Source organism: Felis catus, chromosome B3 (assembly GCF_018350175.1).
Source record: "Felis catus isolate Fca126 chromosome B3, F.catus_Fca126_mat1.0, whole genome shotgun sequence".
In the NCBI taxonomy this organism is placed as follows: domain Eukaryota; kingdom Metazoa; phylum Chordata; class Mammalia; order Carnivora; family Felidae; genus Felis; species Felis catus.
This window is the reverse complement of record NC_058373.1, coordinates 133,811,155-133,836,321: the sequence shown is the minus strand read 5'-3', so window position 1 is coordinate 133,836,321 and position 25,167 is coordinate 133,811,155. Positions and strand designations below refer to the sequence as shown.

General features: G+C 42.9%; 1 protein-coding gene across 13 annotated transcripts in view; it reads left to right on the top strand.

Annotated features, from left to right (window-relative positions):
* The window catches only part of TTC7B (tetratricopeptide repeat domain 7B), a 255,087-nt gene that overhangs the window by 146,769 nt on the left and 83,151 nt on the right, over positions 1-25,167 (top strand). For 9 of the 13 annotated variants that reach the window (XM_045060370.1, XM_045060371.1, XM_045060374.1 and 6 more), the window contains 6 exons: positions 539-643; positions 848-952; positions 2,595-2,712; positions 4,823-4,880; positions 11,273-11,345; positions 14,084-14,244. In XM_045060370.1, coding sequence (XP_044916305.1) covers positions 539-643; positions 848-952; positions 2,595-2,712; positions 4,823-4,880; positions 11,273-11,345; positions 14,084-14,244 — 620 coding nt within the window. The remainder of the gene's footprint in view (positions 1-538; positions 644-847; positions 953-2,594; positions 2,713-4,822; positions 4,881-11,272; positions 11,346-14,083; positions 14,245-25,167) is intronic. The other 4 variants (XM_023255949.2, XM_023255953.2, XM_023255954.2 and 1 more) reach the window with 1 other exon arrangement.

Sequence of the window (25,167 nt, the reverse complement as noted above, 5' to 3'; positions counted from 1 at the left end):
CGTTATCGGGTAAATGAGGTAAAACCCCTAAGATGTGTAGAATAGCACCCCCCCACCCACCCCCTGCACAGGTACACACACAATAAAGGTAGTAGCCACCATTCTCGTTAATTCGGGCCATTTAGCGAAGCTGCCATCTAGTGACTTGTTAAGTCTGAGATATGAGATTATTTGGGCCAAGTGGAGATAGAAATTGAGTATGGCGTACTTTAAATTGTACCGTTTATTTTTCATAATAACGGAAGCCTTCGCTGCCTTTATTTATTTTTTTCTTATTTTTGCAACGGCTACACAAGTAAGGAAGAAAATTAGGGCGATTCCAGGGAAGCATTTCTACTTGTCCTAACCACAGTTTACTCCCGTCACGCGAGAGCCCCAAGCTCTGGTTGTCACCATCCTCAGGCCCCTGCTCGTTTGGGTTCAAAGTTGAGAAGCCTCGTGAAGAGGCCACCCTTACCGAAACCCCTCAGGGAAGGCTTCTGTATTTGGTCCTGTCAAAAAAGTTTGAGTTTTACAGAAATAATTTCCTTCTGCCAAGTCTGCTCGTGCCGTGAAGGTGCTGAAAGAGTGTATCCGTCTGAAGCCCGACGACGCCACCATCCCACTCCTCGCCGCGAAGCTGTGCGTGGGCTCCCTTCACTGGGTGAGTAGGGCTGGGGCCCCGCGCGCTCAGGCAGTGACCTCTTTCGCTTCAAAACACTGAGAGAGAATAGTGGCAATTCATCAGCTACCCAAAAACAAGGCCGCCCAAAGCCCCATACCCCAGAACCCCTCCGGCCTCAACGCACCGCGCCAGGACTGAGGAGAATCACGTTCCCGGGATACTCCAGGGTTTTCTTTTTCACAGGAATGTGCTTCAGTTGATGAAAGAGGCAGAACTGATACAAGAGAATTGGAACCCGTACTCACACCAACCTTGCTGTACGCAAAGAAGGGATGCGGGACTGGAAAGGTGTATGTCACTGAGTGATTCACTCTTAGCAGAGCGGAGGTTTTCTATAGAAGAGTCATTCTCTCCTGCAGCTCACGTGTAAACCAATGCTGTTCGTTCCTCCTCCTTCACGTAGGCTTTCCTCTCGCTCAGATTTGAATTTGGGAATAGTCCCATCTGTAACAGTGCTAGTACCTCAAAAAAAAAATACCGTTTGAGTAGAAAGTAGAAAAGCCAGACTAACCGCTGAGGTGGTGGTATGGATCATTACCACAGACGATCCAGTTTTAATTTCTTTTCTTTAACTTCACGTCAAGATTAATTAGAAGAAGAATTTGCTCCAAAGACCGAGGTGCCTTGCTAAGGATTTTTACCGTTACGGTCCTCGCTGCTTGTTTTTTTGTTTTGTTTTGTTTTGTTTTTGTTGGTTTTTTTTTTTCCATTTATTCTCACGCAGCAGGACGAAAGTAAGCCCTGGGAAGAACGTGTTCTCCTTCCGCTAACTTGTACTTGGGGAAGTGTGGAAGGAAAAAGACATTTTGAAAGGGCAGGTTCTCACCTGAGGCTCACAGCTCTGAAGGCGTTGTGTGGTTCATGCACTTTCGGACGGTTCGGTGCCACAGGCGAGGGAACCACACGGGCAGGCTCCAGCAGTGGGCGGAGGAGCTGGACAGACCCTTCCGTTTTGAAAATGCCACTTTCCGGCGATGACTGTCGCGCCCCTTCCAGCCATGGCATTGTTCGTGACTGTCACGCAGATCTCTCCCTAAGGCCAAAAATAAACTGGACTCTCTTTTTTTGTGTGTAAAGATGAGCAGAATAAATCTTTTCTGTATATATATATTTTTTACATTTTTATTATTAAAATTTCCAAACACCCCACAAGTCAAGAGTGTAATGAACTCCCGGGTATTATCACCCAGCCTCCGTGGCCCCAACATTTGCCATATTTTGAAGAAACACATCTTACTATTTTGGCTTCTAGTAAATTGTGCAAAAGGTCTTACTGTGGGTGCCGTTTCCGGGTGCTTGGAAAGAGCCATGAAATTTGTGGTCCTTTCACATTTTCTCATTGGAATCTGCTGACGTGAGGTCCATGTGCTCTGCATTGTAAAATAAATAGATGGGGGGGTTCTGAAATTTTTAACAGCTGTGGGAAAGAGAATCCAAGCCCAAATGTGTTCTTTTTGTCATTAAAAAAAAAAAAGGAAGGACCAGACACCAAATGTTTTAAGAACTTTATTATATGTAACATATATATATTATATATGTTACATCTATAATTATTATAGATACTATTTGTTTACAATCCGATTTCTGAATCCCTAGCACAGCCCAATTACAGAACAAATTAGTAAAAACTAAAGATGAAAAAGATAGAACCCCACCAAGAATGAAAATGACCTTGGAAAAGAAGTGAAAAAAAAAAAAAGCATTAAGGCAAACTCGAAAGAAAGAAAGAAAGAAAGGCAAGGTGGGAGCCCTGAGGTCTGTCAGACAGGCTCAAATAAAGAGAACAGAATCACCAGAGTGGAATTGGAAGACCTGGGAGTTATTTTCACAGTGACTCATCAGAAATCTGGTTTTGTCAGCAGACGCTTATGGGAACTCATGTTAGAAATTCTGCAGGCTGTTGTCGTTTTCAACTTGTCTGGTTTTTCAGTTGGAAGAGGCCGAGAAGTTTGCCAAAACCGTCGTTGATGCGGGAGAGAAAACGTCAGAGTTCAAGGCCAAAGGCTACTTAGCTCTGGGGCTCACGTACAGTCTGCAGGCCACTGATGGTGAGAGAAGTCCCGCCCCAAGGGATCTGGGCTCCTCAGGGCTGGGCCTCCTACGTCTGCACTGCAGGGTTGCCACAGCCCTCACAGAGGACTGTTGCAGGAGTATGCATCTAAGTTGGGTCACTCGGGTGTGCTGTCCCGTGGGGACCTGCTGCTGCTGTCCTTTTCGCTCCCACTGGTTGGAGAATCGGAGCGCGGGGGTGAAGGCCCTGTGCGCCAGGTGCACTGACTGGTGGTGCACGGGGTGCCCAGCTGGCAGGTGCAGGGTCTTGAGAGATGGTTCACCCAGCCCAGCCTGCACCTGCGTCTGCCCTGGCACTTGGCTGGGCTGTCCCCATGTGAAGGGATGTTGTGTCTTAGGCACAGGAATGTGGAAGAGTTTAGGGCCAGCCTCCTCCAGGAAGCTTCCCTTGACTGCTCAGGATGCCCCTTCCCTAGTAGCACATTTTAGTTCACAGATATGTGCACGTGCTGTGCAACAGCTTACCAAATACCCATGCGGGGGGACATGCTTGTTGGATGTACGTAGAATTTGGGGGTCCCAGCTATTTTTTTAAAATCTTAATTATGTTTTGTACACCTGATGAAGCTTTCAATGGTACGTTTGCAGGAAATATAAACTGATAAATTACTTTCCTGAATTCTTACTATGTCTTTAACATTTTGTTGTTAAATATAACACGAATAAAAAAAATTTTCCAAAGCAAATGCATCATTAACGAATGAGGATACAGGAGATATCCTTGTAATCACCACCCTGCTCAGGAGATAGAACCTTACCAGCCGCCCGGGGAACATCTCCTGTCCCCCCACCCCCACCCCCCCCACTCCTGATCACAGTCCCCGTGAAGAAAAAACACCATCCTGACTTGTATAGTGTTCACTTTCTTTTTCTTTCTTTATAGTTTTGGTATAGTTTACTTTATAAATTATCCCAAATCCTCTTCTCCTAAAAAATCAAAGACCTTAGAGAAATTTCACATTATCAATCAATTTTCAATAATGGGCTTGGGTTTTGTTTTTGTTTTTTGTTTCTTTGTGTTTTTTTTTTTGCTAATCTTTTTTGCATACATGATACACTGGCAACACCCAGCACATTGTTTTAACTATGGGCGACTTTCAGTGAAGTTTAAGTTTAATGCCGTATATTTATCCAGATAGAGTCTTAGTTTGGACCCCAGCCCTGATTAGCCCTGTAATTCTGGGAGAGGTGCTTGACCTGTTGAGCCTCATCTTGCATTCATGGTTTAGTAGGATCACCTGAGATGCTCTCTAGCTTAGTCACTGTTGTTCTAAGTTAGCTATGGCCCTTGGGACAGCTGTCCACCATTCTCAGTATCATGGCCGGAGGGGATCGGCCATGCTGGGTTGTTCGATAGGGCCTCCTCAGTTCCAACCCTAAGCAGGTTCCTCCAGGACTTTTTCTCATGCCCTAGTAAAAAGTACCTTTATAGTTCCCACGACAGACCTTAAGGAAGCCGTTTCTCATATGCTCTGTACAGGGGACGTGTGGGCTCACAGCAAGATGGCCTCACACGTTTCAGCTGATATTCTAGTATCAGTTGTGGGTTTGCCTGGTCTATCCCTTATGTTCACATCAAGGTATTAAAGGTCCTGGCCATTGTCCAGTGTGACTTAAACCGGCCTTGTATGGCATCAAGCTAGTTCCCTTGGCCCAGTATCATAGTTGTCAGTGCCAGAAGGAACCGAAGTCCGTCTGATCAACACCATTGGTGCTTGAATCTCTCTGGACCATCCAGTAGAGGCAGTCTTCCCCCCCCCCGGAAGCCACATGCCCGTGCTCGAGAAAGCAGACGCGCTCCTCTCTGGAATTCCCAGCTGATCTTTTGACAACAGCCCCCTATGCCTGGGGCATCAAGGTGACCAGCCGACTCATACTGTCCCCTCGGCATGGCTCCACAGCTGTGCCCACAGAGTGCAACCGTCTGGGGGCGGTCTGGGCTTCATTTCCCAGTGCCCGGACGGGGCTGGGCACACAGTCCTGTGTTGCTTTTAACCCAGTTGCATGTACAGTTTTGATGATGAGCTTTGTGTTTGTCAGAAACTCCCCGATCTTCCATGCCACTGACTAATGGAACCCTTTTCTTAGCTTCTTTGCGAGGGATGCAGGAGGTCCTACAGAGAAAGGCGCTTCTTGCATTTCAGAGGTGAGTGGGAGTTCATCTTTTCACTCGGCTGTGCATAATGACACCAAAGTATGAAAAGTATAAAAAGAAGAGATATTTATAAAGATTATGTAAACAGTATTTTCCCCCGGGAGTCTTTTCATCTCGAGCACCGAACACACAGTATCAAAACTTGCTGCCCCACTTGTTGCTACGTGAATCTGCATTGTTAATCTGTTTATCCACTTGGGCATGTTATTCATTCCTAATTAAATGATTTCAGCTCTAAGAAGATGGACACTTTGTATGTCTGGAGAGATGCTTCCTTTTATTAAAGACAATTGTCATCATCTAGAAAAGGGATCATTTCTTTTCTAGCCTTTGTTTTTTTTGTTTGTTTGTTTTTTTTACACGTCATGCTGAAGATGTTTATAAGAAATGAAAAGGCCAGATTTTAGGACAGTTTCTGAGATGCTGTGATAAGACAGGCCAGCAAGTCTCAGGACCCCGCACTGCCGCTGAGCTCCATAAGCCTTGTGATTGTCTCCATCAATTATGCTCTATATGAAATTAGGAGGGCACCTTTATAATTAGAGAATGCTCGAGTGACCTCTCGCATTCCTCCTTGAACTTGATCCTCATGCCAATAAGACAGACGAACAAGTGGTGTGTCTACTGCAGGTAAGGGACTAAGGTGTGCAGGAGGGAAAAGAGTTGCCAGAGTCACACAGCTACTGAAGTCAGGGTAGAATCAAGGTCGCCTGACTCCCACTCAGCTTTCCTCGTACCTACGATACTTGGCCGCCCTAATTTTATTCCTTACCACAGGTATAATAAATCACCCAAACGAATCATTGCCTGCAGGGGTAGCCCCGTGATGTCAAATCTTGAATCGGTATTGATCCTGTCACCTTAAATATATCTGAGTTACACTGATTTCTTGGAATTGTATTAGAAACTTCGTTACTTTTCTGAAAATTTTATGACGACCTCTCAATACCAAATAACCTCTGTTCAATTTCTTTTCTTAGTAACTGGGGTTGCCTACAGATTTGTCACTGCACACGTGTCCCTTTTTTCATGAAATCATTATCACCCGGCTTGAGTTACTGTGGGACTCTTTTGTCTCGTTTCTTTTCGTTTCCTAGCAGGCATGCTGATAGCTTCTTCCCTTTTGCCAGTCCCAGACTGGTTAATGACGCAAAGTACCACTTGACATCTGCAGACAGACCTCCTATCTCCATGCTAAGCTTTTGTTAACGTTCTTCAGCATGGAGTGTGGAAAGCATTTCCATTTCAAATGATTTGGAGTTTCACGTCCTGCAGTCCTAGTTTGTAAAGCCCACACATGGATGCCTATGAAAAGTGGCCATCACATCTGTTTCATTTTTCTTAAATCGGCACATCTTCCCGACTGTCTAAAAACAGCCGTGGCGGTGGTCTGCCTTGAGCTGCCAGAATTCGTAACTTCATGTTATATAACAGCTATTCCATTGGCCTGAAATCCCTTTTTGTTCCTTTTTTTGCTTGGGTTTTAATTCATGGAGATTTTTAAAAATATTAGTTCATATGGGAATAAAGAGTAATAAAATCCTGCTAACCTACACGATCATATTGGGGAAGGCTAACCTACATTAGTATTTGTGTGAAATAAAGAATATTTTTCAAAGGAATAAAATTATTTTGTTTCAAGTACGTTCATTAGCCAGAGCTATTCCAGTGCACTGGAGACTTAACAGAAATCTATAAGGGAATGATGTGAGGTAAATAAGAATGATTTGTATTACTTCTTAAATGTAAATGGGTATTTAAAAACCACTTGGCTGAGAAGTACTTATTTACTGTGTATTGTAAATCTTCTGCCCACAATTCTGTTTATACCGTTGTTTGACAATTTTTTTGTTTAAAGAGAAAACAGTATAATTCAAAAAGGATGACGTTGGGGCTCCTGGCTGGCTCAGTCAGTGGAGCGTGCAACTCTTGATCTCGAGGTTGTGAGTTCGAGCTCCATGCTGGGTGTGGATCCTACTTTTCAAAAGAAGGGGATGGGGCTATAGATATAGCATGTGAGAATTAACTCTTAATTATGACCGGAGTCAGAATTCAGAAAGATTTGCTTTCTAGTGGATTCCAAAAGTCGATTTTTGAAGACCTCCTAGTTGCATGACTGCATCTTAATACTGAGACCCTCAGCTGTTTGCTGACTCATACACTCAGCCCAAGCAGCTGAACCAACTCATTTGCCTGGTACGAAAGAATCACGAGGAAAAACAGTGTTGTCTTCCGAGCTTTCTGAAGACACACAAGTGGTCTGAGCTGCTACTTCTGTGCTCTTGTGTCCTCCAGAGGAAAGCAAGTCTGCAAACAGTCGAGAGCATGTTTCAGCAGCTTGACCCCCCAACGGCAGCAATCTGGGCTGCCCCACAAGAAAGAGGTGGCATGGTGTCATTCACATTTGCCATATAAAGTGTTACAGGGGGTCCAATCTCGCTCTTTTTTTTCTCTCCCCCTCCTAGCTTCAGTTTAAGTTAATGTGGCATGTTTTATGCACAGTTCGTCAGGAACTGGGCAGTTTCCCAGAATATGGGACTTTCAGTACTAAAACCAGGAATATCCTGGGCAACCCGGGACAAGTTGGTCATATCCTATGTGTGTAACTAAAGGGAGGTTCCTGAGTAATAACTTTCATCAGGTTTGTATTTTTTATTTCCTCAATAACACACAGGACCATGTCCACTGTAATTAGGACTAATGGGACCTTAAGAGTTGGCTAAACAAGGCAATGGGGTGTTATGCTAGGGAGACAAGGCCTCAGAATTTCACTTCTGGCTTTACCTCTTTTGCTGGATGCTCTTGGACAGGATGCTTAATAGTAGATGCCTCATAAACTATAGTTGTTCTTGTTACCAGGTATGTGTCTTATGGACCAGGTTCAAATTGGTCAGCCTTCTCTATATTCTTGGTTCATCTCTAGAGGATGTTGGAACCAGAGTCTAGGAAAGCACTGGAGTGACCTCAAGGCATTCTGAGTTTCAGCCAGGTGGTCTGGGAGGCCCATCCATGCTCTCCAATAGCACCCTGGCATACCTCTCCCAGGACATGCTCCCACTGCACTGTAATGATCACTTTGGGTCTCCCCCTCTGCGGGTTTGTGGGGAGCTTCTGAAGGAAAGACGCTTGTGTTGTTCTTTCATCTCCTTCCTCTCCAAGAGGCTAGGACATGTCCTGGCATTGCAATAGGTACTGCATAATATGGATGGATGGATGGACGGACCGATGGATGGATGGATGGATGGATGGATGGATGGATGGATGGATGAATGGATGGATGGATGGATTTGTGGGTGGATGTGTGATGAGGATGGATGAGTGGATGGATGGATGGATGGATGGATGGATGGATGGATGGATGGATGGATTTATGGGTGGATGGATGGATGGATGGATGGATGGATGACTAGGGTGAATGGATGGATGAGTGGTGGATGGATGATTGGATGGATGTGTGAGTGAATGGATAGGTGGATATGGATAGATGGATGAGTGGATAGAGGGGTGGATGGTTGGATATGTAGATGGAGGGATGGATTAGTGGATGGATGAATGACTAGGATGGATGGATGGATGAGTGGTCAGATGAGTAGATGGACTAATAGATGGATGAAAGGGCAGGTGGATGGATGGGCGACTAGTTGAGATGGATGGCAGATAAGTGGACAGATGGATGGATGGATGGATGGGTGGGTGACTTGGGTAGGGGGATGATGGATGAGTAGATGGATGGACAGATGGGCAGCCTCAGTGAGCCAGCAATCTAAGAATTTTTTCTTATAGAAGAGAAACTGACTTAATGGATATGGAGGTGCTTTGACAAGGGAAGGGCTTTGTGAGCATCCATGGGGTGACATTTTTAGGTCTTTGGGTTTCTCTTAGCAGCCTTACCAGGTGCTGACTCTATGGGAATGGGCTTTATGAGGCTGCTTTAAGTCCATATGCTGAGTCCAGCAGGCTTACAGTTTTCAAGATCGCTACTAATGTCTTTCCTCTCACTTGCATTGCTTGGTCATTTCTGTTGAGCACGTTTTCTGTTGGCATAGTTTTGTCACAGGAAGCCTAGCTGCTGAAACTGTTCTACATGACCGAAGCAAGTTTTCTGGAGTCTACATGAGCTCCACACTGTGCGCTTTTTCTTGTTTTCTTGGGCATTCTCCTTATCTCCTTTTTTCTTTCATAGGCTAAAGTGGTCAGTTTAATTCATTAGCAAAATTATTGAAATAAGATTTTTCAATGTGTATGTTTAAGTTGTGTCCTGTTAGAAACTTGGCAGTTGGGCAGTCAAGTTGGCAGTCTTCAGGTTTTGTCCTGATGCACCCCAGAAATGCCAAGATTTCTGTCATTTCTGGTTTGTTTCTTTCATAGTGCTGTGGCTAGCAGTTAATCATTATTTGAGGAGGCCAGAGTGGGCCTTTGGTCAGAACTATCCCCATCTACTCCCTGAACTCACCAAGCCATTGCCAGCTTTTCTTGGTTGGTGTTGGGCAGAAGCAACCATGACTTGATTTAACTTCATTTGTGACAAGTCTAAACTGGCCTGAGAAAATGGTAGCTCTGAGGAATTTGGGGTTTTTTTGAGGGTTGTAAAAACCTGGCTTTATCCATTGTGAAAGAAGATAAGATAAAATAAATAATGCTAAATAATTCAAAGTCTCTTCATAATTAAGTGTGTATTCGTTTTCCCTGAATAATTGGGAGAGACAGAAACCATGACATTCCAATCTCACTTTTTATGAACACCAAAGAAAAAAATTCTTTGATGTAAAAATTCATGGAAAACCAATACTTGTAAAATCATAAAACCTGGAGCCCACCGAGTAGGCCTCTGGCAGAAATATGATATTTAAATTTTTTTTAACGTTTTATTTATTTTTGAGACAGAGAGAGACAGAGCATGAACAGGGGAGGGCCAGAGAGAGAGGGAGACACAGGCTCTGAGCTGTCAGCACAGAGCCCAACACGGGGCTTGAACTCATGGACCGTGAGATCATGACCTGAGCCGAAGTCGGATGCTTAACCGACCGAGCCACCCAGGCGCCCCAGAAATATGACATTTAAAGGGACAACACGCACACCTCTTTCAGTCTCAGCCTCTTAAATGAGGGCTGTGTCTTGAGGCAAGATGATGAATGAAGATTCGCAGGAATGGGAGTTTGGGTCCTTTGCTGTTGAGTGTACCTAAAGGACAGTCACCACCCCAGTTTCCCCAGTCCTGCACTGGAGCTACCACATTTGTCTAAACAATGTCCTACTTGTTGGACCCAGTAGCGTATTTTCTGGATCCCAAATACCTGGAAGACCGTTTAGCCTTTTTCTCCACAGCAGACAGATGGTTTCTGCAAAAGGCCTTATTACTACAGGAAGACATCCTTGACGTGTTTGTTGCCATTGAATACATAATGATTTGGCTTCCTTTTCTATCTCAGATTTGTTTTCTGCTGGTAGAAGATTCTCTTTTAATCCCAGAGTGTTGACAGAGGACCGTGAAGGGTTGTGTACTGTCTGCCCCACCCCCACCCCCAGTTGTAATTAGTCGGCCCCATAGTGCCTTTTGAAGAAACTGAAAGTTTGTTTTTCTCTTCGTACCAGACTTCTGAACACAGACTTCTGCCTCGTCGAGTCACATTTTGAGTTACTCTTGGTGAAATACAATTGGCCTCCACATAAAAGCAAGAATGACTGTGTTTGCAATCAAGTAGGAGGCCAGTACAGCCTCTTCCCCTTCGCTGTCAAAGGCCAGTTAATAAAACCAAGCCTAGTGTCTGGCCACAGAGACTTACATGCATAGTTACGCAGACTGCATCAGTAAGCTGGAGGGAGCTTAGTAGAAGCTTCAAAAGGCTGAATGAGAATCCTCCTCTTCCCATGGTTCATCAAAAACCAAAACCTCATTTTACAAGCAAAGCCAGGTCTTTGATTTTCATACGGTTTCCCTGAAATCCCAAAATTTGGAGGGAGTAGTGTTAAGGCCAAGCCAAAACTTAACCAAAGCAGCCGTCACCTTGCCAAGTGTACTCATAGCCTCACCGCGTCCTAGCATGACACGTGGGCTTCTCCTGCTCAGCCCAAGGGAGGCGTCTGCTGGGGGGTTGGGGGGTCAGACCTCAGGGCCTTGTGGCTTCACCTCCTCAAAGCCAAGGGTCCTTGGCTGCCATTTCAGATGCTAGACGAAACACAGAGGCAGGCTCCGGCGCCATACGCACCCACAGCCATAAGAGGGAAAACACGTCACACTTGCTAATGGACAAAAGAGGAGAGTTTAAAGGAAACGTTGCGTAAATATGTGGCCTGCGTGGAAAACTGCAAATGGGAATACTCATTGGATAGGAAGGGTTCAAATGGCCTCTCCCGTGTTCTAATGGCCATCAATACTTTTTCAGGGCCCACAGCCTGTCACCTACAGATCACCAAGCAGCTTTCTACCTGGCTCTGCAGCTTGCCATCTCCAGACAGGTCAGTTCCTCTCACGTTCTCTGAACTTGGTGTGCGCGCCTTCTTACAATTCCTTCGGCGCCTCCCTCTGAGGCAGTAACTGGTCTTCTTTCGCTGACCCGAAGCCAGTCTCTTCTCAGAGGATGCTGACTCCTCACAGCACAGCCACTGGTGTTTAGGTCAGTTTGGGCGTCTGCTGTGAAGACACAGATGTCCCGGGCTCTGCTTTGGGAGATTACGTGCACACATCTGGAGGGTTCAGAGGGCAACACGGGCTGCAGCACGTGGCAGACACCCTGAATGAACCCAGGAGTCACCAAAGAGCCTTTGTCCCTTGCTGGCAGACCCAGTGCCGAGCTGCGCAGTGGGGATTAGCCACTGGTCATCGTAAGGTGCTGGCGATTGACAGGAAGTTGCCGGCAGGCATGGGCAAGAGGTACCAGTTTCCTTTATAACATGTGGAAGAGAGGGACAGTCACAGTGGCTCCCCCCTCGACATACGGGACTCCTCAGCACTCTCCTTGCTGGAGAGGCAAGCTTCGCTGGCCTTCCTCTTCCCAACAGCAGCTTCCAGAAGCCGTCTTGACCATTCTCATACCCTCCCGTCCCCTCCCAGCTGCTCTGAGAGTCTGGCCGCATGCCTGCCTGCCCACCAGGTGCAAGACACTGGTGGTAACCCCAGCACATTCCTGAGTGCTGACTGGAGGGTGAAGCAGAGGTCAGTTCCCCAGACATGCCATTCCCCGGATAGGCCGGGGCTGTGGGCATGCTTCTGACTCCCCGCGGGCCTGGGAATGGTGTTGAGGAGTGCCTTGCCGTGGTGACCCGGGAACCGAGGAAACCAGAATGCCTCCTCTGTGTGGGCCCTGTCGCCCGGCATGGTAGGGCTCACAGCTGGACGGATGGGGAGCTTGCTACTGCCTCAGCTGCACACTGGGGGTTGACCCCCCCGGGCCCTCCTCCACCAGGAGCGTCTCTCACCTTCTCCCTGAAGCCTCCTTCCTGCAGGAGCCATCTCTTCTCCTTCCTCCTGCTCAGCTCTCCTGTTCAAGACCTGTCTTCCTCCCTAGACTTCAGGTTCCAAGAGGGCAGGAAGCTGTCACCTTCATCACTATACCCTGGTGGCTGGGACACTGCCCACCATGTGTTAGGTACCCGGTAACACTCGTTGAATGAAGAAGCCAGCTTTGAATTCCTTCCCAGTCAGCTCTCCCTTAAGGCCATCATGTTGAATCCTGTTATCAGTTTGTCCCTGATTGCTCTGGTCACCCCTGCAGATCCACACCAGAAGTACACCTGCCTTCAGCCTTCCTAACAGGAAGCTGAGGGCTGTTCACGCAGTGGGTTGTCTCCCCGAAGAGACTTTACATAGGTGGGGCCTTGTGGGTCCAGCCGCTATCTTTGCAGGCCCGCAGTGTGAAGACACCAGACCTCTGTGGGAGAGTGTCCCTGCTGGGCAGGGGCCCCAAGGCTGTGGCCCTCTTATCTTTAGAGCCAATGCCATTTGTGCAGGAGGAGAGGACAGGAGAAGAATCAGAAGGTCTAGAGCCACTCTTGACTCAGTCACTCACTAGCTAGATGGCAATGCTCAAGTCTTGTCACCTCCCTGGACTCGGCTCCCTCCCCGTAAACAAATGGCTGGGCTGGATGAGCCCTCTCCCAGGCTGTGACAGCTCTGATTCTATGGCTCGGTGGCAGAAAGTCTCTATAGCCAGGCTTTATAACTTAAATCATCCTAAATGGAATTTAGGAGAGGAGAATGAATAGGTTTGGGAAGTCGTGGCTTCTTGCTACAGAGTGAGGTTACCGAGGGCTGGGAAGAAGCAGGCGAACAGAGAAGAGGTCTGGACTGGAGTTGAGGCAGGGGGACAGGAAGCAGTCCCTGGGTGGTTGTGTAAGAATGCTTCAGTCCTGAGCTCTATTTCGAAATCCAGTGTCAGGTTCTAATTCCCCCCAGTTACTGTTAAACCTGCACGGAATTTCGGGCGTTCAAATATCCATTATGTATGCATTTTATCAACCCTGGTGCTTGGACAGTTTTGAAGAGTCTTGCACAGCTCTTGCATTTTAAAGGTTAAAGTTTTATCTCACCCTATTTGAATTTGGATACATCTGCTTTGTATGCGGCATTGCAATTTGTTTCTTGGATCAAGTTATTTTAGGTTGTAGTTTGGAAAGGTGTGGGGTTTTTGTTTGTTGGTTTGTTTGCATATTTCCTTGATGCCTGATGGAGATGTCCAGGACAAAGGAACTTGAAAAGATTCACGCGTGTCTGATCCTTTGGAAAGCTCTGTTTAAGGTTTTGTAATTTCTTACGTACTTTAGTTCACTGATACTTCAAAAAATGAGAACAGTTCAGCTAAGGCAGCTTAATTACACTAAAAACCTTTGGCAACTTGTATGTGTCTCCATTGAGAGTGAAACAATCTTGGGCATAATCAAGAGTGGATCAGTTTTGTGGAAAAAGAGAAATTGTGTTTTGGAGAGAAACAAAAGATTTGGTATTGGCAGTTTTACAGAGAAGCAGAGCATCTAGCATCACTCCGCAGGTCATACTGTCGCTTGAAGAAGACATCTGTCTGCATGTTTGTGGTTAATATCCTGGGGCTATCACAAAGGTTAAAATCTGAATGTGGCACAGGGTGAAGCAACTTTTGATGTTTATAGAGAATCAGATATTGAAATGGTATCTTCTCGTGTGTGTGTGTGTGTGTGTGTGTGTGTGTTTTAAAATTCTTTTTGATTTTGTTTCAAACCAGATACCAGAGGCTCTGGGGTACGTCCGCCAAGCTCTTCAACTTCAAGGCGATGATGCCAACTCCCTGCACCTTCTTGCCCTCTTACTGTCTGCACAAAAGCATTACCACGATGCTCTGAATATCATTGACATGGCCCTGAGTGAATATCCAGAAAATTTTATGTAAGTGATCCTGGCCTTTTGTTTTCCCTTACTCAGAAGTTATTAACTTTACTTCTTTCCCCCTTGCGTCACTCTATCTAATTTAAGTCCTTCATGGATACCCTGAGGGTAAATAGTACAAAATTCCTTTATTCTTGTTTTTCCATGATATTTAGAAACAAACACAGCCTGTTAGGTCACCTTATTACATTAAAACACCTTATCCAGTCTTTCCCAATGTGTATGTAGCTTTGGTGCACATTAGATAATTTAAAATTTGTTTTTTTTAACATTTATTTATTTTTGAGACAGAGAGATAGAGCATGAACGGGGGAGGGTCAGAGAGAGAGGGAGACACAGAATCCGAAACAGGCTCCAGGCTCTGAGCCGTCAGCCCAGAGCCCGACGCGGGGCTCGAACTCACATGCCGTGAGATCATGACCTGAGCCGAAGTCGGACGCTTAACCGACTGAGCCACCCAGGCGCCCCAAGATGATTTTAGATGGATGGTGGATGAACATTTTTATTTTTTAAGATGCACATTAGAAAAAATATACCTGTGTATCAAAGTGTGATTTCATAGAAATTCCTGCTCAGAGGGAGACCACAGATTTTCCAAATGAGTTGTTTCAAAGTCAATTTAAAGAAAGATATGAAGTAAATGCTAATACAGATACACACGGATATGGCACCAGTTAAATCGAGCCGACTCCAGTGCCTGAAGCCTGGGAAACAGGCTTTATGGCTGGTTTGTCCTGGTCACCGGCGCCTTCTGCTAGTTCCAGGCGGTTATCATCTTTTAGGCTCCTTGCAACAAGGTACTGACCTCTTTGTACCTTGGTTTTGTTCTCTAGGAGATAGAATTCCCTAAATAAATCAATTAGTGTCTGTACCTAACTGAAGAACTGACATTGTAAACTGCCATATGCATGTCGGTCTACTTGAATTCACAACATTCTTCCAAATCCCTGAATCCGGGCCTGTCGGTTAGGCTTTGTGGAGAAGGACACTGTTGTGTGGGTGCCTTGGTTCCCGTTTTATCCTCAGTGGAGTAGCCTGGTAACCAGTATACTGTGGCCAGAAACACTGGCAGGTTCTAATTGTCTAAGTGGCAGGGTCAGTGATGGGGCGGGGGGGGGGGGGGGGGGGGGGGCGGTGGCTTGGGGCGGGAGGGAGGGAAGGAATGCAGACGGGGGCTCAGGGCAGCTCCCTTCACTTTCAGAAATCAGTGCCGCCGTGGCGAATTTTAAGTGGCTCTGCTTTGGCTTTATTTCCGTGCCTCATCACTTCACTGTTTTTAATCAGTGCGTTTCAGCTCTCCTTGGAAAATTGGTTCACGCATTTCCATTACAAACATTTCTTTGTCTTCAAGTGAAAAGGGCACTTCTCTTCTCCCCATCGAGAAAATTCTCATTATAACCCAGGAAACCTCTGACTAGAGATTTCTTTTGTAGGTTCAGCTATTTGTGCAGAGTGAATTAAAGAGCTCTGCTGCAGTGTTTTACTTCTTGCAGGCCTCAAACGTGCTCTTTTGCACACCGAGTGTATTTCTGGATTGTATCCAAAGCCGGTTAGCCCAAGGAATCTTAAAATGGTGAAAGCACTTTAAAAAGGACTCGGTCCTTTACCCGTCAGTAAAGTGCAACCTGATGCCGTTGAATTCGGTTTCTCTCATCAATATTTATAAAGCGGCATTCCTTGCCTCCCACCCCAACACCTTCATTAGACGTTAGACTCCCGCGTGTGTCTCCTGTGTAGACAGCGTCGGGTGTCATCCGAGAGGAGGCTTATTAAACTAATAGCCACGCCACACAGTGAGCAGTAAACAGTGGTGGCTAATATGGTAATGCTTCCAAGTGACAGCAGCTGACAGCCTTTTCAAGTAGAATAAGTAAGGAACAGCAGTAGAGATATTTGAAGAATGCAGGCCTGTTATTTTAATGTTAAGCTGTAAGCTCAAAAAAGCAAAGCATATGGCAGCAGGTCTGAGAGCAGCCAATGACTTGTTTGCTTTTTAAATATTTGTATTTCTTCCTATGTGATGGGAAACTTCTTCCCAAGAATACTTTGTGAAAAGTTGGGGCCAGATGTAATTGGTGGATCCCATGGTTTCTTTCCAACGTGGGTAAAACATTTCATCACCAACCTAAACAAGACCATGTGGGCACCTGTCCCGAATGCCGACACGTATTATCCGTTTGTGACAAGCTCGTCTCCCGCAGAACCGTAGGCTCTCGGAAGCCTAGGAATACCTCATGTTTCTCGTGTCCCAATGGCCATACGCAGACTGAGGACATGCTTGATGTTTCCTCCTAGATAACTTGCCAGATGGAGGAGAAAGCCCCTCCCACAGTTGGGCTTAGGCCTGTTTAACTGTTGGGCAGTTAAACTGTTGAACAGAGCATTGATTTAGCTAGCCTCTTAGCCTGATGCAGAGAATAATAGACTTTTTGGTCCCTGTTAAGCTCATTCAAGGTACTTAAGTGCCATCTTTTATCATTTCATGGTGACAGTAAGGATAAGTAGTACTTGAGAGACCAGCTGCCCCTCTGAGGACGTTCAGCTGTCTTAGCTAGTGCATTTAAGGCATTTGTACATGGTAATCACTCAGTAATTGGTAGGAATCCATGTTATTGGTATTACAAGTCCTTCTACAGTGTTCTCAAATATGATATTTGAGAATCCTTTAAAATGATTGTTATTAAATATTGAGTAAAAGCTAAAGGTTATTTATTAAATATATTTAAAATAATAATACAGTTAACATGTGTGCTCACTTCTTAGTTTAAGAAAAGGAAAATTAATATTGCCTATGAATTTCCTATGTATCCCTGCCTATCCTATCCCCTTACCTCTCTAACATCTCCGGACGTTAACTGCATCCTGAGTTCTATGTTGAGCATTCCCTTGTGTTTCTATATCATATCTGTTTGCACTCCCAAAGAATGAAAATTTCTGGTTTTGCGTATCTAAACATTTTTAATGGAATTGTACTATATCCTTATACTGCTTGCTTTCATCATGTGGCATTGCATTCTTGGGGTTGATCCTTACTGCCTGCAGCAGCAATTTATTCTTTATACCGATAAATAGTATTTTATTATACAAATATACCAAGATGTATTTTTCTAGTTGGTTGCAAATGGATATACATGTTGTTTTCCATTTTCAGCTGTTACAAACAAAGCTGCTGTAGATATTCTTTTTTTTTAATGTTTATTTATATATTTTTGAGAGAGAGCGCAAGTTGGGGTGAGGGTGGGCAGACAGAGAGAGGGAGACACAGGATCTGAAGCGGGCTCCAGGCTCTGAGCTATTGCAGGGCTCAAACCCACAAACTGCGAGATCATGACCTGAGCCAAAGTCAGATGCTTAACCAACTGAGCCACCCAGGCGTCCCAATATATCCTTGTACAGGTCACCTGGTGCACATGTGCAAACACAACAGGCATTATGTAGCAGTGAGATTGTTGGGTCATAGGGTATCTGCATCTTCCATTTTACCAAATGATTCCAAACTATTTTCCAAAGGGGTGTGCCAGTTTCCCACCAGCAGTGCCCAAGAACCCATGTGGCTGCCTACACCAATACCCGGTGTTTCAGACTTATTTTTGGCAATGGTGTTACATTGTGAATTTAAGTTGCATGAGGTTGAATACCTTTGTATTTGTTTATTGGTCATTTAGCGTTTCTGTTTTGTGAAGTACAGGGAGAAATCTTTCTTCTTTTCTAATTGGGTTGACTTTTTCATACCAATTGGTGACATTTCTTTATATATTATGGTTACGAGTCCTTTTGTTGGTGACATGTGTTGCAAAAATCTTCCACCAGTCTGTGCCTTGTCTTCTGATGAACAGAAGTTCTTATGTTTAAAGCGATTGAATTTATCAGTTATTTCCTTTATGGATTTTACTTTCTGCATCTAGTTTAGGAAACCTTACTTTCCCTTCTCTAGGGTCACGAAGATAAGTCTCCTAAGTTATATTCTAAGAGCTCTCTTGTGTTACCTTTCACGCTTAAATCTAAGGGTCCATCTGGAAATGATTGTTTTATATATGTATGGTGTGAAGGATGTAGTGTAATTTTTCCCTCTATGGAAAAATTGCTTGTCTTAGCATCATGTATTGAAAAGATTCCTTTCCCTGTTGTTCCACAGTATCATTTTTGCCTTAAATCAAATGCCCATATTTGTGGGGGGGTTGCTATTTCTGAGCTTTCTGTTTGGTTCTTTCAGTCAGTGTACCCATCTGTGTGTGATTGCCACTTTCTGAATTCTTACAACTTTATTATATGGGGGGTAAGTTTGTTCCCATATCTTGCTCTTCAAGAGTGTTGTGGCTATTCTCAGGCCTTTGAATTTGCATATAAATTTTTTTTTCCTTAGAGAGAGACAGTGAGTGGGGGAGAAGGGCAGAGGGAGAGAGAGAGAGAGAGAGAGAGAGAGAGAGAGAGAGAGAGAATCTTAAGCAGGCTCTATGCCCAATACGGAGCCTGACACAGGGCTCGATCCCACAATGCTGGGATCATGACCTGAGCCAAAATCAAGAGTCGGACACTCAACCAACTCAGCCACTCAGGTGCCCCTTGCGTATAAATTTTTGAATCAAGTTTGTCAAGTTCCAAAAACAAAAACAAAAACAGATCTATTGGAATTGCATTTAGTCTAATAGCTCAGTTTGAGGAGAATTATATATTTATGACAGTTGGTTTTCTAATCCATGGCCATTATATCTAATTATTTAGGTATTTAAAAATACTTTTTAATGAAGCTTTATGATTTTTCTTATAAATATTTTGCCCATTTTTAACTAGCTTTATTCCTAACTACCTGAAAAAAATTTCATTTGTATACCCTATATATGTAGTATTTTTTTCTTTATCAAATTTGCTATTTGTTGTTAGTGTGTAGAAAGGTGGCTGATTTTTGTATATTCTTCTTGACCCAGCTACTCAGCTAAACTCTTGTTACTTCTAACAATCTATGTATAGATTACTTTGGGATTTCTGTATAGACAATGACTTTTATCTGAAATAATTAAAATTCAGTTTCTTTATCTCCAATCCCTCAACTTTTTAAAACTGGCCTTACTGGGCCTTCTGTATAGTTGAATAAAATTCTTTCAGTGTTTTGCCATTACAAATTATGCTTTTTACAAGTTTGTTTGTAGATATTATTTAAGAAGATAAGGAACTTTTCTTCTTACTGGCTTGCTAAGTGTTGATCTTTTTAAATCATGAGTTGATATTGAATTTTATCAAACTCTTTTTCTATATTTATTGAGATTGTTGTATGATTTTACTCCCTTGAATCTGAATGTTATATTAATTGATATTTTTTAATGTTAAATTAACTCTGCATTCTTGGAATAAGCCCAACTTGATCATGACATATTAGCTTATTTTAATGGATTCAGTTGACTAATTTTTATTTTTATTTATTTTTTAAATGTAAATAAAATTGTAATTATCATTTCCAAATGGTAGTAATGCAAAAGATGTTAGTTATGAAATTATATGAGATGAATTGCTATAGGTGATGAGAGAGTTGGTTGCTAATTTTTAAAGGAACATTTATATTTATGTTCAGGTGTGAAATGCCTTGTAATTTTCCCTTCTCTTTGTATACTTGTCAAGTTATGGCGTCAAGATTAGGCCAGCCTCCTAAAAGGAGTTGGAATCATTTTTGGGGTGTTTTCGAATCATTTGTGTAAGATTGGAATTACCTGTTTCTAGAATAATGAGTTTCAGTAGAATTTGCCTGTAAAACCATCTGGGGCTGGGTTTTTTTCTATGGAAAGACTTCTGATGCTTTTAAAAAATAACGGGGGGTGGGGGGAGGGGAAAGTGGGTGATGGGCATTGAGGAGGGCACCTGTTGGGATGAGCACTGGGTGTTGTATGGAAACCAATTTGACAAGAAATTTCATAAATACTACTAATAATAATAATAATAATTAGGGGGTTTTCAAGTTTTCCACTTATTTTATTAAGCTACATATAATGTAGAGGCTGAAACATACAACATATATTTTAAGGGTTTGTTCATCTCATCTAAATATTAAATTTCCTTGGCATAAAGTTGTTCATATTTTTTTATGATCTGTTTGTTGTCAGGTAGCACCTATGGTTAAGTCTTTTCCATTCCTAATACTGCTTAATGTGCTTTCTTTTTAATTTTCTTGAACAGCCTTGCCAGAAATTTGTCTGTTACATTGATCTTTTTGAAGAACCAGCTTTTTTATGGTCTCAACTGTATTTTTACTTTGTCTTTCACGAATTTCTGTTCTTCTATTATTTTCTTTCTTCTATTTTCTTTGAGTTTCTTTTGTTTTGCTTGGTTTTCCTTCTTAATCTTTTAAGTTAGGTGTTTAGTTCATTTTTAATTTTTGTCTTGTTTTCTGACATAAACATTTAAGACTAAAAATTTCCCACCAAGTGCTGCTTTAGTTGGGAGACCACAATTTCAGTATGTGAAATTTTTATCATTATTTTATTCTAAATAACTTTAAATCTCCATTATTCTTATTTGACCCATCAGTTATTTTAGAACTGTGTTTTATAACTGTCAAGTATATGGGTCTTTCCACTTATCTTTTGTTAATGGGCTTTTAATAACTTCATTGAATTGTGTTCAGAAACTGCAATCTAGATGAACTTGAAATGTGTTGACTTTTTTTATGGCCCAGCATGTGGTCACTCCTTGTAAATATTCCATCTGTGCTTGAAAAGAACGCTTTCTGTATTTGGAGGTACATTTTTATATATTTGTATATATTTATTAGATTAAGCTATTAATTGCACTATTCAGATCTTCTTCATTCTTATTGATGTTTTTTGTTTACTTATCCGATCAATTGTTGAGCAGAGGTGTGTTGAAATGTGCCACTGGGATGGTGGATTGTCCTATTTCCCCACATAGTTCTAGCAATGTTTGCTTTATATAGTTTAAAGCTGTGCTATAAGGTGCATATAAATTTAGAATTGCTTGTCTTCCTGGTAAATTCAACCCTTTATCATTATGTAATAAGTTACATAATTCACTTTGCTTCAAAATCTAGTTTGTCATGCTATACACACACATCCACATTTATCTAATGTGTGCACACATACAATACATGTGCACACTGCATGCACGCTTGGAGTATCTTTCTTCATTCTGTTATCTTGAACTTATTATATGCTTATGTTTTAGATTCACTCTTGTGCTCAATATAGACAGCTAATTTTTTTTTTTTTTTAACTCAGGCCGACAGTCTTATCTGGAACATTTAGTTCATTTCCATTTACTGTAAATACTATTATATTTGCGTTAGTGTCTCCTACCTCATTTGTGCTTTCTCTTTGTCCTGCCCTTTTTTTCATAGGTTATCCTCTCTTTTCCTACCTTCTTTTAGGTTAATTGTGTTTTTGTTACGTATTTTTTACTTGCCAATTTGGAAAAGAAACATTCTGTTTTGGTTTTTGTTTAGTGATTATCCTAGAAATTTTAGTGAGGGTCTGTTGCTGGCACACTTTCTCAGTTTGTGTCTGAAAATATATTTGGCTTTACTCTCGAAAGAGATTTTCCAACTGGATATATAATTCTAGGCTCACATTTTCTCACGGCACAAATGATCTTGCTTTCCTCTTGGAGTTGTTGAGAAGTCAACTATTTGTTTAATTTTAGATCATTTTAATGTCATCTGTCTTTTCTCTCTGGCTATTCTTAATTGCTATTGTTGCTGACACTGTACATTTTCACTGTAATACAGATAAGAGTGGCTTCTGCTCGGATTCACTGGGCTTACTTAAATGGTGGTTTGGTATTGTTTATCATTTCTAGAAAATTCTCTGCCATCATTTCTTTTCAGCCAAATACTTCTTCTCTTATAGATAGCTTATGATTGGGTCTTGCTTTTTTATTTAGTCTGATCATTCCTGCCCTTTGTCTTAAGTGTTTAGTGCATTCACATTTAATATAAGTAATGGTATGGTTGGATTTATGTGTACGATTTCTATAGATGTATTCTCTTATTTTGTTCCTCTTGTGGTGACTTTTTTTTCTCTTAAAAAATTATTTTTTAAAACCTTTTATTAAATACCTAATCAAAAGAATGACAAATTATTTGCTGATTATATATTAAATGTCTATTTATTTATTTATTTATTAATTTTAAGAGAAAGAGAAAGTACACACAAGCAGGGGAGGGGCAGAGGGAGAGGGAGAGAGAGAATCCCAAGCAGGATCCTCCCTGTCAGCACAGAGCCCAACGCGGGGCTCAGTCTTACAACCTGCAAGATCGTGACCTGAGCCGAAATCAAAAGTTGGACGCTTAACCGACTGAGCCACCCCAGTGCCCCAAAATGTCTTTAACACATTGTAAGTTTTTCCCAAAATAAACTCTAACAAAGAACACATTTTTCTATTGAAGAGTGTAAATTCGGGTAGATTCCTTATCTAATGTACTTGTTAGAGGAGCCTTGATATTTCTCCTTTTGAAATACAGCTTTGCAAAAATCTCCTGATTGATGAATACACTTTACTTGGTAGATTTCTTCATTGGCCCAAGAAGGTAGATGTAGGTGCCGGGTGATGTTTGGAACAGGTGTCTCTCTGGGGGACGGTGCGGCAATCTGTCAGTGAGCGTCTTGGTCAGCCCCTCACGGACTTTGTGTTTCTGCCATGGGGATGCATTTTTAGATAAAATAATGGGATGGAAGCTGACAATTTGTTCCTTTTTGTCTTTGAAAAATATATCAGATAGTATCCTACTTACAGTGGCATCTGAGAATTTTAGTGTAACTAAAATGTTTTCTTCTAATTCAGCCAGCCTTACAGTAGCTGCTAAGGGCAACCGCTGCCAGGTTTAGCTTCTTGCCCTGAGACAAATGGTGGCTGTGCAGCCCGACTGATTACAAATTGTTAATTGATTTGAATTTTAATCTTTCTTATTTAAACCAAAATGCGGTTTGTGACGCAAAGCATAAGAAAGCAATTTTTAGAACCTCTCAAGGATACAAATCCAAGTGGCATCATTAAGGTGTGTGGCCAACTCTCTTAAGTACATTTCCTTTAAATTTTATTTTATCTATTTATTTTTTAGACCGAGAGCATGCGAGTGGGAGGGAGGGGCAGAGGGAGGGAAGGAGTGAGAATCCCAAGCAGGTTCCACGCTCAGTGCAGACCCCAGACGTGGGGCTTGATCCCACAACCCTGGGCTGACCTGAGCTGAAATCAGGAATCAGACACTCAACCGCCTGAGCCACCCGGATGCCTCCAGTATGTTTTCTGATCCGGAACTTTGGTACGTGAGAGGGTACTGACACAAGTCCTTAGTCACCTGACCAGAAGACCACCAGCTCTTCTAAACACTCTCCTGTGGGTGATCTTATACTCTCACACATGCGAGAGATCACATTTCTTTTGACACCAATGGGAACTAACTGCATGGAAAGCGGTGGGCATACATAACATCTACTCATTCACTTAGCAGTGATAATTATTAGCATTTATGATAGTAGTTGTTATAGGCAACTCTTATCAGCACATTGTAAATTCATTCTAAACTCATTTGATCACGGTGGGCAGTGTTATCACCCCCATTTTACAGCTAAAGAAATCGAGGCACAGAAAGGTAAACTAGTTTGTCCAAAATTACGCACCTTGTCAGTCACAGTCATGATTTGAACACAGGTGGTCTGGCCTCAACATCTGTGCTCTTAATCACTGCCTTTGAAGCCCTGAGTTCCTACCACCTTCCAGGTACCATGCTAGGCATTGGGAAGGCTGCCATGAATAAGAGAAAGACATTTTATGCTCAGAGCTAGCAATCCAGAAGGACCGCATTTTTACGCTGTCTCCCCTGTCAATCTTATCAATAAACTGGAAAACATGGTTAGGATCATTCTGTACTTGAGTGGAGCATATATCTGGTTTAAAAAAAAATCATTACTTGGCAAGTAAGGCTGTCTCTTCCTCACTGTGTCTCACTTACACTCAATGTAAGTTGAAAGATGATACTGAGTAATGTTTGGATGTAGTGATTACTGAGAGGCCAGGTGCTGTGGGCTATTCTTATGCCTGAGCCGAGTGATGGAGTAATGAACATGCCCATTACATTTGCACTTGATAGAAAGTTGGGCCACAAGGAAGAGATTATTCTTCTCGTTAGCTCAGAGAAATAATCCATGGAAACCTGAAGGATGTCTGGGAGGGATGAGTGCAAGGTAACCCACCCAGGGATGCCCACGCCTGAATACAAGCTGGAGAGGAGGATCTTTGGGCAAAAGAAAATGGGTGGCACCCTCAAAGACACCGTGGATCAAAGCGGAGCAGATTCATCGGTGCAGTAGGTTACTTAAAAACAACTTCCGACAACCAAAAAACAACCCAAACAAAAAAAATCGGCCAAGGAACTTGAATAGACATTTGTCCAAAGTAGATATTCAACTGGCCGACAAGCACATGAAAATATTCATAACATCGTAATTATCAGGGAAATGTAAATCAAAACCACAATGAGATACTACTTCATACCCATTAGGAGAGCTGTTAGTAACGCGCGTGTGTGCGCGCGCGCACACACACACACACACACACACACACACACACACACACACACCAGAAAGTCATGAGTGTTAGCGAGGATGTGGAGGAACTGGGACCTTTGTGCCCTGCTGGTGGGAATGTAAAATGGTGCAGCCACTGTGGAAAATAGTATGGCAGTTCGTCAAAAAGTTAAAAATAGAAATACCATATGATCCAGCAATTCCACATCTGGGTAAGTACTCAAAAGAATTGAAAGCAGGAACTCAAATAGATAACTGCACACTCGTGTTCACAGCAGCACTCTTCACAATAGCTAAAGATGTGGAAGCAACCCAAGTGCCCACGGATGAATGAACGGATAACCAACATGTGATATATACATAGGATGGAATATTATTTGGCCTTAAACAGGAAGGA